General features: G+C 55.3%; 2 protein-coding genes across 3 annotated transcripts in view; one reads left to right on the forward strand and one right to left on the reverse strand.

Moving 5' to 3' along the window:
- Positions 1-1,890: 1,890 nt before the first annotated feature.
- ANKRD63 (ankyrin repeat domain 63) lies at positions 1,891-3,774 on the forward strand. The gene has a single exon (XM_081293324.1). It carries the CDS (start codon positions 2,270-2,272, stop codon positions 3,434-3,436), a length of 1,167 nt encoding a protein of 388 aa, XP_081149450.1. The 5' UTR covers positions 1,891-2,269; the 3' UTR covers positions 3,437-3,774.
- A 3,430-nt stretch (positions 3,775-7,204) lies between these two features.
- LOC308648503 (serine/threonine-protein kinase PAK 6) overlaps positions 7,205-12,269 on the reverse strand; it is a 35,052-nt gene continuing 29,987 nt past the window's right edge. For both annotated transcript variants that reach the window (XM_081293263.1, XM_081293264.1), the window contains 6 exons: positions 11,673-12,170; positions 11,395-11,528; positions 10,970-11,096; positions 10,762-10,887; positions 10,104-10,238; positions 7,205-8,735 (listed from right to left, as the gene is read on the reverse strand). In XM_081293263.1, coding sequence (XP_081149389.1) covers positions 8,568-8,735; positions 10,104-10,238; positions 10,762-10,887; positions 10,970-11,096; positions 11,395-11,528; positions 11,673-12,170 — 1,188 coding nt within the window. In that variant the 3' untranslated portion in view covers positions 7,205-8,567. The remainder of the gene's footprint in view (positions 8,736-10,103; positions 10,239-10,761; positions 10,888-10,969; positions 11,097-11,394; positions 11,529-11,672; positions 12,171-12,269) is intronic.

Below are 12,269 nucleotides of genomic sequence, written 5' to 3' on the forward strand. Positions count from 1 at the left end.
ATTCCTCTAGGCTGGAATTAACTTTGTTATCAAATACGGTGCCCTTTCCATAACGTCATAAAAGAAAACTGGCAGACCTCTGGCCAAAGGCTTTTTAAAAAATGCACAAAGAGTAAGGGGTGCTTTTAGCATGTGCAGAAAACCCCTACTACAGGTCATGGCTGGAGCACAAGGTGAGTGTTCATGGAGCCTGGGACTGAAGAGAGGTTCATGGGCTCAATATCTTCCCAGCAGCACCTGCTCTCCTCACCTCATACCTTCCGAGCACACCTCCTGCACAGCATCTTACCATTGCTCTGCTTGGGTGGCCTTCATTCTTCCCTGAATCTCTTGTCTTTTATGGGACAGGACATCTTAAAGCAGCTCTCAACACCGCCCCCTACAGGTGTTTTCCTGTTTCAGTGCCTTTGCCTCCACAGTCCCCTGTCAGAACTGTCTCCCTCATTTCTTAGGAGCCAAGGACCAATTCTGCCCCCTATCTTCAGAAGACCCAAAGCTCTCCCCTCCCCACAATTCCATCTTATTCAACCCTCAGATGATAACAGGAGCTAGTTATATCCTGGCATTGTCTTCCACTTTAGAGAGGAAGTCTCTTTCTTCCAGAACCTAGCTTTTACCTCTGTATTTTTCACTGCTCATGAAGCTTCAATAAATTCAGTACTTGATGCCTGGTTCACTCTTACTTTGCAACTATCCATTCCAAGCCTACTCACCCTCTCCACACTTCCCAGCGCTCTGAGACACCCTAACTTCCCTTAACCTATGCCTGTGGTGTTCCCCTCCCCGGGGCTGAGCAGTAGTGGGCAGAATGAGAGGAGATGGGGCAGTTTTTCCGCACATCTAATGGAAGATAGATCTCATGATCTCCTCTTTTCCTTAGAGGTCAGTTAGAGTCAGGGCCAGAGCCCTGTGCTTGTGTTTCTCGCTTTCTGCGGGTGGCGGCAGGTGCTGGAGGGGCTGGGAGGTAATGCTGAGGAGTCCTAACGCGACTGCAACACTCTCGGGTCCTAGGGCTTCTGCCCTGGGACGCCACTGCCGCGGAGTCTACGCCCTGCCTGCTTCGCCACTGGGAGCTGGCACGCGGGAGCGTTTGTCAAGGTTGGAGACGTTTGAAATTGGAGAGCGCGCCCCCCTCCCTGCTCCAAGTGAGCCTGTGCGGGAGGCACAATTGTGTGTGACGGCGTGATGCGCTGCACTTCGGGTGGCAGTTCCCAGCCACACTGAACTCCCCCATTCCCCGTCCGCAGCACAAGTGCCTCATTTGCCTTTCGCCGCCACCCCCAGCTTGTGCATGGTCTAGTTCTGCCCTTTTGTGGTACCGTTTCCTTTCACCCAGGACCGCTGGAGGCAGCTCTCAATTTTCCCCGACGAGCCGCGGTCCCGACAGTTTCTAAGGAGCCTAGGGCACTGACTCCAGTGGAGGCGGAGGGCGGGGAGAGAAGACTGCAACTTTGGGATTGGCCCGGCCGGGTGCATGTGGCCCCCTGCGAACAGCCCCCGCCTTCGCCCCGCAACCACCGCAGCATTCCCAGGGGAGCGCGGAGGAGGAGCCGCTCCCCAACTTTACGGCCCACAAAGGGGTGGGGGTCAGGGGCGGTCTCCCCAGCCCGATCTGTCTCTGCCCTGACGGTGCAGCACGCTTCTTGGACAGCGATTGCCATGGAGACCCCCGAGGCTATAAAGCCAGGTATCCAGGCTGCCGGCTGCTCCCGCGCCGTTGAACCCCCTAAGTAAGAAGCTAGCGCCCCGGCGTGGCCCGGCCCCCGCAAGAGGGGAGGAGGCGGAGGAACGGCGCCAGCAGCTTGAGGAGCGGCGCGCCCCGCCTGGGTTGGAGGCAGGCACGCACGGCGGGCGCCACCGTCTCAGCAGGGGAGCGGGGGCTGCCCGGTGTGCGGGTGAGTGGCGTGGCTCCAAGCCACAAGGAACCAAGGGGGCGTCGGACACCGTAACAACGTCAGGAGACTCAGGAGGGTACCAAGCTTGGGCTTTTGTCTAGTGGTGGACCAGGAGAGGACCCCGGAGTAGCGAGCAACCCACACCTCCAGGGGGGAAACCTGGAGAGGAAGCAGCGAGACGCCAGGCGTTTGGCTCAAGAGCTGCCCGAGCCGCTGATATATCGGAATAGGAACCTCGGGACCTCAGCCTCAGAAGCCCACGCGCGGAGGAAGCGGTACCGGAGCGCGGGCTGGGGCTGTAGCCCCGCGGGGAGCGGGAACAGGGGCGCCCCCGTGCGGACTTGCCGGGCCGCCCCGGCGCGGCGGTCGAGATCATGCTTAAGCCCAAGGACTTATGTCCCCGAGCGGGTACGCGCACCTTCCTGGAGGCCATGCAGGCGGGCAAAGTGCACTTGGCCCGTTTCGTGCTGGACGCACTGGACCGCAGCATCATCGACTGCCGCGCAGAACAGGGTCGCACGCCGCTTATGGTGGCCGTGGGGCTGCCAGATCCCGCGATGCGCGCGCGCTTCGTGCGACTACTGCTTGAGCAGGGTGCGGCGGTGAACCTGCGGGATGAGCGCGGGCGCACGGCACTCAGCCTGGCATGTGAGCGAGGCCACCTGGACGCCGTGCAGCTGCTGGTACAGTTCAGCGGCGACCCCGAGGCAGCCGACTCAGCAGGCAACAGCCCTGTGATGTGGGCGGCGGCGTGCGGCCACGGGGCTGTGCTTGAGTTCCTGGTGCGCTCCTTCCGCCGCCTCGGCCTTCGCCTCGACCGCACCAATCGTGCGGGCCTCACAGCCCTACAGCTGGCCGCAGCCCGTGGCCATGGGACCTGTGTGCAGGCCCTCACCGGGCCCTGGGGCCGAGCCGCAGCCGCCGCAGCGGCCCGGGGCTCCAACTCCGACAGTCCCCCTGGCCGCCCGGCCCCCGAACCCAGCCCAGAGCGTCGACGACCCAGCCCCCGCCGCCTACCGCGGCCTCTACTGGCGCGCTTTGCGAGGGCGGCGGGCGGCCACGGCCACGGTCACGGCCACGGCCATGGTGGTGAGGCTGGCTCAACAGGCAAGGGCTCGGGCCGGCACCGGGCACAGGGCAGCGAGCGGCCGGAGCTGGGCCGGAGCATGAGCCTGGCCCTGGGTGCCATGACCGAGGAGGAGGCAGCACGTCTACGGGCGGGGGCCCTGATGGCCCTACCAAACTCACCCCAGTCTTCGGGGGCTGGGCGGTGGCGCTCACATGAGGTGCTGGAGGGAGCGCCCCCAACCTTAGTGCAAGCCCCCATTGGCCTTAGTCCCCACCCGGAGGGCGGCACCGGCTCTGGCCGCTTGGGTTTGCGCCGACGTTCCACAGCTCCAGACATCCCCAGCCTGGTCGGGGAGGCTTCAGGGCCTGATAGTGGTCCGGAGTTAGAGGCCAACGCTCTGCCCCACTCGGTGCCTGCGCCGAAGCCTTGGCAAGGGGGCTCAGAGGCTGTGGTGGTGCAGGCTCAGCGATAAAGATGAAGGACTAAGCCCTGCTCCCCTAATCTCTTGTCTGCTCCACTGGGATTTCTCCCTTTTATCCAGGTCCCTTACTTTCCAGCAGCCTGTTCCTGGAGTCCCTCCCCATCTGAAAACCTGTCCCCACTGCCAAGGCAAGACTTTCATCAGAAGGAAGGGACCCCTCGTTTGTGCTCTTTGGTATTCCTTGTCTAGATCTCTCACCTTTCCTACTACCTGCCTTTTCTATTATCAGAAGGTGAGATATGGAAGACTGGTTCATAGCTTCAGTCTTCCTCCAGGAAGGTGGACCCCCACTCTAACCCCAAAGACTCAGTCTGCCTAGGTTTCTGCCGGGTCCCTTTCCCCTGGTGAGTTTCTCAATACCCTGGTAACCAGGCAAATGTCAAAATTGGCTTTGGAGAACCAAGGTCTAGCCCTCTTTGCCTACTGATGCTGAGGATAATGTGAAAGCTACCAAAATCTCCCTTCCTCCTAAATTAGAGAAGGGGAAGGCCCCAGGGCCCCCAGAGTCTTTATGGACACAAGGCTGATTAAGATCTGGCTCTTTAAGATTTTCTGGGATAGAAATTCCTGCATCTTTACAAAGCAGTTTTTTTTTAAGGGGGGACAAGAGCACCTCTGATATTGGTCACCACTTGTCCCCTGAGCCAGTTTCTAGGTAACAAACTCCCTCTGCCTCTGTTCCAGGCAGACCTGGGATTCAACTTCTTTCACGTTATAGGGTACCTGCCCCCCCCAAAATCCTACCCAGCTCAACTCTGCCTTCTCAGCTCCAGATGCATTTAAATTTCATCTTTGAGGTTCAAGCCCTGACTCCTCCTGGCCCACCCTTATATCCATTCACTCGAAATGGAAAGGACTTAGCACTTCCCCTCCCCCACCGCTTTCCAGCTCCCTGCGATCAGCACGTGGGTGCTCCGGCAGGGTAGAACGGTTGCGAAGGCTTTGCTTAATTGCATTTTTTCCAACCCTCAAAGAACTCTTGTTTTGAGTCTTTGTATATGAAGCATAAAGCAGCAGGTCTGATCCGAGGCTTAAGAACCTGACAATATCTCTTTAAATAGAAGCTCCGCTTGGGGGATAATTGACTGAAGTGTTTGCGACGTTAAACGGCAGCGCGCGGGAGTCGGGAGCCCACACGAGCCGCAGGTCCGGGTTTAAATTACATCAAACTCGGGGGAGAGCTGGAAGGAGCCTGTTAAACGTCTCCGGCTTCTCGCTGGGCTGTTAATGGAGGGCAGGGCCGATGATGGATGGTAGAAGTCGAGACCAAGGACCCCTGCCTTTGCCCCACCGCGTGGGATGCAGGACCGGCGCAGCTTCCAGCTTTTATTACTGGGCAGATTAGTGAGTCAGAGGCCACCGCGGAGACGTGGTTAAGGGCCCTTTCCTGGTCGGGTCCTTTGTCCCCTCCCTCCCTGCCTCCGTCCTCCTACTCTTTGTACCCGCCTAGCCAAGGGCGGGAGGAGGGGGTCAGGAAAATCGCTGAGCCCTACAGCACACTGTGGAAGTGTCAGCAAAGGTGTCAGTGCGCCCAGTCTGCGGGGGGGGGGGGCGTCAGGTGGGGCTCTTTTTGTGAACCCCCATGGCTGAGCGTGAGGCCCTTCACCTGTCTACGATTGGGTCTTTTCAAGATGTCTTTGTGGAACAGAAGGTTTCTCACCAGTAACTCCAAACGAACCGGTCAAAGAGATAATGACGCTGAAAAACTGGGTCTGGTATTGAGGGGTGGAAAGGGAGTCAGGTGAGGCCTTGTGCAGGTGTCAATGCTAATCCTTACACCTACCCCACCCCCCAGGCGTCTCCTAGGCCGCGCGAGCCCATACACTGGACTTGATTCCCGGTGCCCCCTGGTGGCAGATCTGCCTCGCTGCGTCCTGGCTCGGGGCTCAGCCTTCTGATTTTATTTGGGATCCTCACCGCTGTGTACTTTTCCCTCGGTGGGCATTCACCCGTGGAATCCTCTTCCTCTTGTAGAAATTAAATCCGGATACTTGAAGTCACTTCACTGGGACAACGGGGAAAAAACTCACACTGTAGCATGCGCCAGACCCTTCACTAAGACCCCCAAGTTAATCCTCCAAGTTAAGGCTTCCAGTCTTAAGAGCTCCTGTTCTCTTCCCCCCAAAACTGGAGCTACCGACCTTTCCCTTATGGTTTCTGAATCTTGGGACATGCCAATTATGCACTGTTTTCCTATGATATGCCTCTTCTCAGTCCTCTTGTCTGGGTGGTGAGTGAACAAATCAGAGGTCCAAAAAGCCTGAGAGTGTGAGTCATGGGTGGGATGGGGGATAATTGGACACCCAAGTGCAAACTGCTTCTTTGTGGATCTTTGCTTGCTCAACTTATGCCCTTTTCAACTGTGTTAATTAATGAAGTTTTCAGTGGTGTAAGATTACAAGTATTTTGACTTAAAAACAGCAAGAGGCCTGGGTCACACATTGTATCAGAGGTACTATCTTCTTTTCAGTGCCACTGACTGTGAGTTTCTGGGTGAATGTCACCTCAGGCCCTCTTTATTGGGTAAAAAGCCATGAGGGTTTCACTGTATGGAGTGGCCAAGAGCTTAGTGGTGAAAGTGATGTTTCTAAATAGCCACAGCAGATCCTCCCTGTCTGAACTGTGTCTGCCTGCCTTGCTGTCCTTGCAAACTCCTTTCCAGGTCCGTCTCTGTGCAGAATTTCCATGTCTCACCACACTTAGCCCCCTCAACGTCCTCTCATTGTCAACCTGGAACCATTGAGGTTGGGGTCCTCTCTAGCTCACTCCACTGTAGAAGAGACTTTGCTAAGTATTTTGCTTTTCCTGTTCTTGTTGCTTTCATCTTTGTGAAGAGTCACCCAGGCCACTAGAATTCAGTACTGATCTGTGTGGGAAACTAAAGGACGTTTGCACACCTTTCTGGAGTGATACTGTGTGGCAAAAAGACTAGTGGAATTCAAAAGAATAGTTAATAAACCCAGTGTTATTCCATTGTGAAACTGGCCTCTCTTTGCCTTACCACCCTCTCTTGACTCTTGACTCCCTTTGGAGGGATGGAAGGGTATATCTGCTTCCTGTGGAGGCTCCTGCCTTCATCAACTCCCACCCTGCCCATTCTACTGTGGTGGGCTTCTGAAGGTAGGTCACAGGGGCTGCTTCTAACTGAGCTGGTGGTACTGGGGTTGCAGTCTGGGTGGGAATGCTCTGGGGAGTGGGAGACAGTCTGCATGACCCCTTGCTCCTGGCTAAGGAGTTTCAGTTCCTGGGTTGGGTATAATCTCTGGAAGGAAGGGATGGAATTAATGTTGGAGCCAGAAGTTGAAAGGTAATTTTACCAACCTCCCACTCAGGACTAGATCCAGGTTTCTTGATTTCTAGCCACTTCTCTGCAGAGTTTCCTTTGGTTCTGAGAAATGAAACAGGACTGCTTTCTCACTGGCAACAGTTTCAGGCCACTTCCTATGAACAGTTTGAGGTCCAGGGCAGAAGAAGGGAGAAGCTGATGCAGAAAGGATCATCAGCTCTGGGAAGGAACCCTGTCTGTTTCTTGTGTTTCAGTCCCAAAAGACTTTCACTTCCTGTTGCCCTACTGTACCTTTATTTCCAGAGCCCATAGGTCAACAGGGAAATTGGGTGTCCTGTGGACTCAAGTGACTCCTGGGAAGCCCACCAGATCCCCACTGCAGGGCATTCAGCTCCACGACAGCCTGGCTCCAATACTAGACAGCAGGAAGCCCAGCGGTTTAAACACTCAGTTTAATTTAAAACAGGCACAAGTGCAAACAATTCACAAAAATTTCTAGGGAAGATCCTTTTGTTTTTAAAACTCTGACCCTTAAAAAAAAATGTCCTTGCAATTTCTTTGCCCTAAAGCTGATCACTAGGGGACAGAGGGATCTAAAAATATTATCTGGAAAGGGTCCAGACACCCAGAATTCTTCCCTGGCCTTCCCTGTCTCACAATAGCCTAAAAGGTGGAGAGGGAAGGAGGATAAGGGGGCAAGGGTCTGAAGAGGCAGCTGGGGCAGCAGGTTCACACAGATGGGGTGCCCCTTCTGATGTGATGGACCCCCAGGAGGTGGTATACCTTCTGTCCCAGCCCAGAGTCTGAAGGACGGGTCCCTGATGACCTGGTTATTGAGATGAAGCTGACAGGAAAACTAAGTTTATCGCCTTACTATTCCTGTCTCTGGCTCTCAGACTCCACAGTATGGAAGAGACTCAGGAATCTTGTGAGTCCCCAGCATTGGTGGACTCAATTCACTGATTGAAAAGAAACATGGGACTTGAGAGGTAGGGAGCCAGGCCAAGAAAGGGGGTCCCTTCAGAGTTGAGCCTAGTGGGAGAAGGGGTTCGGATAGCCCTCCTGAAGCTGGCTGCGGGTAACTGAAGGGACACAGGCCATTGGGTCCTTCCTCCCCTTACATATACACATACTCACACGTGAAGTTCTCTCCAACCTGTAGTGAGGCCACTTTTACCACCAACCCCATTCTTTCTCTTTCACTCAGAAAATGCCCCCTTTCCCCTCCCGTGGCCTAGGAGCAGGCCTTTCACAGTTCTGATAGGCTGTGTGGGGAGAGGCAGTACAGGTGGGGCAGGGAGCAGGTATAGGCAGGACTGTGCCTTTAGGAAGTTAGACCAAGGGAGGAAGTAGGGTTCAGGTAATAAAAACCTTCCCTGTGGCCCTCTGAGACCCCAAGGCTTGAAGGTGGAGCTGAGAACAGCAAGTATCCATGTGAAGATGGGAAGTTGGCCCTCTTGGGTGGCTTGAGATGCTAGTATACAACTACTTTTAAAAAGTCTGCAGCAGCCTTTTCTGCTTGCTGACCACAGAGGCTAGGAGTGCTGGTCTCTGTTTCTTAGAAATATCCCTGTGCAAATAACAAAGGGTAATCCTGCAGGAAGGGGTCTCCATCATCCCAAAGGCAACTGGGGATTCTTTGGGGAGGGAGAGAGACCAAGGGGGCAGGTCCGGCCTGGCCCAGTGGGCAAAGGGGCAATAGGATAGGGGTGGAACTTCACATTCAATCTTTGGAGAGAATACTGAGAGAATGAGGCAGACAAGCCCTGCTGGAGGGCTGGATGCCCAGTGTCCCCTGCCTGTGGGGCACAGGTGGCAGGTGCACTCAGAGTGGGCTCAGCAGGTGGAGGTCTGCTTGCGGTAGAGCTGGATCAGGGGCACCAAGCACTCAGGCAGCCCTGTCTGCAGCAGGAAAGGGTGGTCCAGGAGCTCCTGGGCCGTGGCTCTCTCTTGGGGATCCCGCACCAGCATCCGCTCCAGGAAGTCTCGCAGCACTGGGGATACCTGTGGAGACATGGCAACCAGGGGAAGTCATGGTTTACAATTACTTTGGAATGACCTGACTGCCTGGCCTATTATTGTTTGAAAGTTTCGAATTCTCTTGTTGCTTACTTCCTGGTTCCTCCCAGGCTCAGAGCTTGTTTGATTATCAAATAGGTAAACGAGGATGCATCAGTCCTGGAACTGTGGCCAGTTCACCTGTAATGGGAGTTGCCAAGCAATGGAATTAAGATGTCTGGGACTCTAGGTAGCTGGGTCCATGTACAGCCCACTCCACTGGCTGGCTTCACAAAGTTCTTAGCATTCAGGCCCTGTGACTCTGCGGAAGGAGCAGGGAACTGGCATCAATAATCCAGTCCTGGGTCCAGATCTATCCCTGATCTCAGGCAAGTTGAAATTTTCTCCAGACCTTATCTGCAGAATGGGCTAATGATGAAGAATGCCTCTTTTGTCTGCCACATAAGCCTTAAGTGAAGACTAAAAAAGAGGACAGAAATTAGGGAGTACTTGAAAAATAGAAAAGTACAAGCGGGGACCTGAAAAGCTTTCTTTGTTGTTCTAAGGCAGGGCTTGGTTCATTTTGAACTGGTATCTGGGGATGTCAGGCTGCTAGAGAAGGCTACCTCCTCTGGGGAATTAGATGTGGAGGTCTCCTCTATATGCTTATTTTGGGTTACTAGTGCAGGTTCCAGTTGTCTTAGAAGATGTTTCCTGTTGGTCCTCCCAGCCGACTGTCTTGGGGGGGGTCACAAAACTGCTGGTTATGGACTTTAACCCTCTGGGACAATTCTTGCTCTAACCACCAGATGGCAGTGCCATTTGGCAGTCCTGTGTTGAACTGCCAGCAGGGGGTGATCACAGGTAAGGTCTGCAGGTTTGGGGATGGATTTGGCAGGAAAGGCTTAAATATAATACACATTTATACTGGTTCTAAGGGGAAAGCTCTACCTCTGGCTGTGGTCAGAATGTGCCATAAGGGAGGACAAGCCATTTGCTATGATAGACAGGAACACTGTATCACGGTGTGGGTCCCGACAAATGGGGTAGAAGGGTTGATGCTCAATTAGGCTTCTTTGGTCCCCCTCCACCCGCTGCCCTAAGAAAGAAGAGACTCCTTACTTTCTCTGCTTATAGGTGCCTCTGGGCACCTGTCAGTGCCTGCTGCAGGGCACCTTGGCTGCTGTAGCTGGGAAACTGGAATGAACATAGGAGTATGCGTAAATGGGGCTCTGCATCCAGGTGCAGGTTTTGTGTGAGAAAGATACTGAACCCTCTGGTTTTGGTGGAGGGAGAGGATGGGAGTATAGGCTGTGGTCCTCTCACCACAGGAAGAATGGGGTCTGTGGGGTCACACGTTATACACCAACCTACCTTGTGAGAGTTTTTCAGCTTGGGTGGGGGGTTGTCCCGGAGCCTCTTCATGGCTTGCACTGGGGAGTCACTGAAATAGGGGGGCTCCCCATCCACCATCTCAATCACCATGATGCCCAGAGACCAGATATCCACCTGCAGGGGAAGAATATCCCTGATCCTGCTGCTGTAGCCTGGCCCTTGGTAGCAGCATGCTGGATGGGAAGAAGCAGCTGGTCTCAACTCTCCTTGGTGTCTTTGTGCCTGTCTCCTTCCTCCCCTGATCAGCTGCCCAGTGGTTTGTTACTTCCTGCATTAGTGGCCAGAGACCATAGGGATAGAACTATCAGCCAGTCTCTGAGAGAGGGCATCATGATTGGGGAAGCCTGGCCACACCCCACTTTGCTGTTGAGCTGGTGGAGGGGGAATAGTTGGAGGATCCACTCCCAGCAGTGAAGTCTAGGTTACAGCAGCTCATCAGAAAGGGTGCCAGGTACTGACTGAGAGGTTACCTGAGAACCAGAGTTACTGTGGCGGGGACTGTGGAGTTATTGTGGCTGTGACTGAGCTCCCAGAAGCAGGGCAAGGAAGACAGCTAGGGTCAGACAGCTTCAGGGCAGAGGAGTTGCATGTTTTCAAGCCTCTTTGGGGAGGCCTCATTGGTGGGCGGAATGGTTACCTCAGTGGCATACAGAGACCTTGAGATCACTTCAGGAGCCATCCAGTAGGGGGTTCCCACCAGGGACTTCCTCTTAGGGACATCTTTGCTGATCTGAGCACAGAATCCAAAGTCCGAGAGCTTCACCTGGGGTTGAAAGGGGAGTAGTTGGAGGGCCAGGAGGACCAGGAGGAGAAATGCAAGGGAGGAGCAGGAAGGGAGGGCCTACCCTGCCGTCAAGGGTCAGCAGGATGGAATCACTTTTGATGTCCCGGTGGATGACACCTTGGGCATGCAGGTAGGCCAGGGCCTGCAGCACAGCCTCACACACAGTGGCGATCTGCTCCTCATTCAGCCTGGACAAGGTCAGCAGGGCCACGAGGGAAGAGAATGATAACTTTAGCAGGGCAGCTGGACTAGGAATAAGGGAGTCCTTGGCACAGGGCCCCACATCTCCCAGGCAATGTGTCCAGCAGCCCCCTCAGGCCCCAGCCCTGGGCTACTTTTCTCTTCTCACACCCTTGAAAACTCTGGATCTCAGTTACCTGAAACAGGTAGGGGGTCCCTCAGACAATATGACAGGCACCACAACCCCCCTGCCAACGCAGTGGTGGGGAGAGCCTCCCTCAGGGCCCCAGCCTCCCAGCTGCCCACCTGACTTGGGAGATGATGTCTGTGAGGGCCCCGCCCTGCAGGAACTCCATTAGCACCCACAGCTCCTCGCCCACCAGGTAACTCTTGTACATCTCCACCACGTTGAAGTGCTGGTAGTCCCGCATGATCACCACCTGGGGGTGAAGGGGAACCTGAGTGCTGGCACAGTGCCCCTGAGGCATGACCACCTGACCACCCAGGCCCGCAGATGTCCGGCCTGGTTATGTGCTCACTTCTCTCCCAGTTGCCCCCACCCATGTCCCATCCTGTCCTCCCACCTCATTAAAGAGCAGCTCCCTGCGCTGCTGCTTCCTGAGGTCCATCATCTTGACGGCCACCTGGCGGCCAGAGTGCTTCTCTCGGGCTAGGCAAACAATGCCCGTGGAGCCCTCGCCAATCTTCACGTAGCTGTCCAGCAGTAGCCGGGGGTCACCCTGGTCCACCACCATCCTGAGTGCAGCCTTGAACTGCTCATGTGTCACAATGCCCGTGTCCTCACTAGCCAGGGCACCCTTGGCCACTGTGGGGTCCTGGGGCAGGTACAGGTTGCTGGTGCTGATCTGGGCATGCCGGGTGCGGGGGGAGCCCGCCGGGGAAGACCGACCTGGAAGTGGGCCAGTGGCTGGGGCTATGCGGAGGGACTTCTGGGGGCTGCTGGTGTCCGAGGTGGTCAGAGGACTGAAGGTCCCCAGGGGTTGTTCTGAGGGCAAGGATTGGGCCTTGGCCACCAGGCTTGGAGGGGAGTCTTTCTGTGGTGGTCGGAAAGCAGAGTTGGGCTGCAAAGATAAGGAAAGAAACAGGTAGGGACGTGGCTATAGGAGATTTTGGAGCAAGTTTCCCAGAGGCAAGGGGCAGCCACTGTGATCTCTGGATAC

Source organism: Spermophilus citellus, assembly GCF_964194105.1.
Source record: "Spermophilus citellus genome assembly, chromosome: 4".
NCBI lineage: Eukaryota > Metazoa > Chordata > Mammalia > Rodentia > Sciuridae > Spermophilus > Spermophilus citellus.

Coding starts and splice junctions, on each gene's coding strand:
- ANKRD63 (XM_081293324.1), top strand. CDS start 2,270: ATGCTTAAGCCCAAGGACTTATGTCCCCGAGCGGGTACGCGCACCTTC.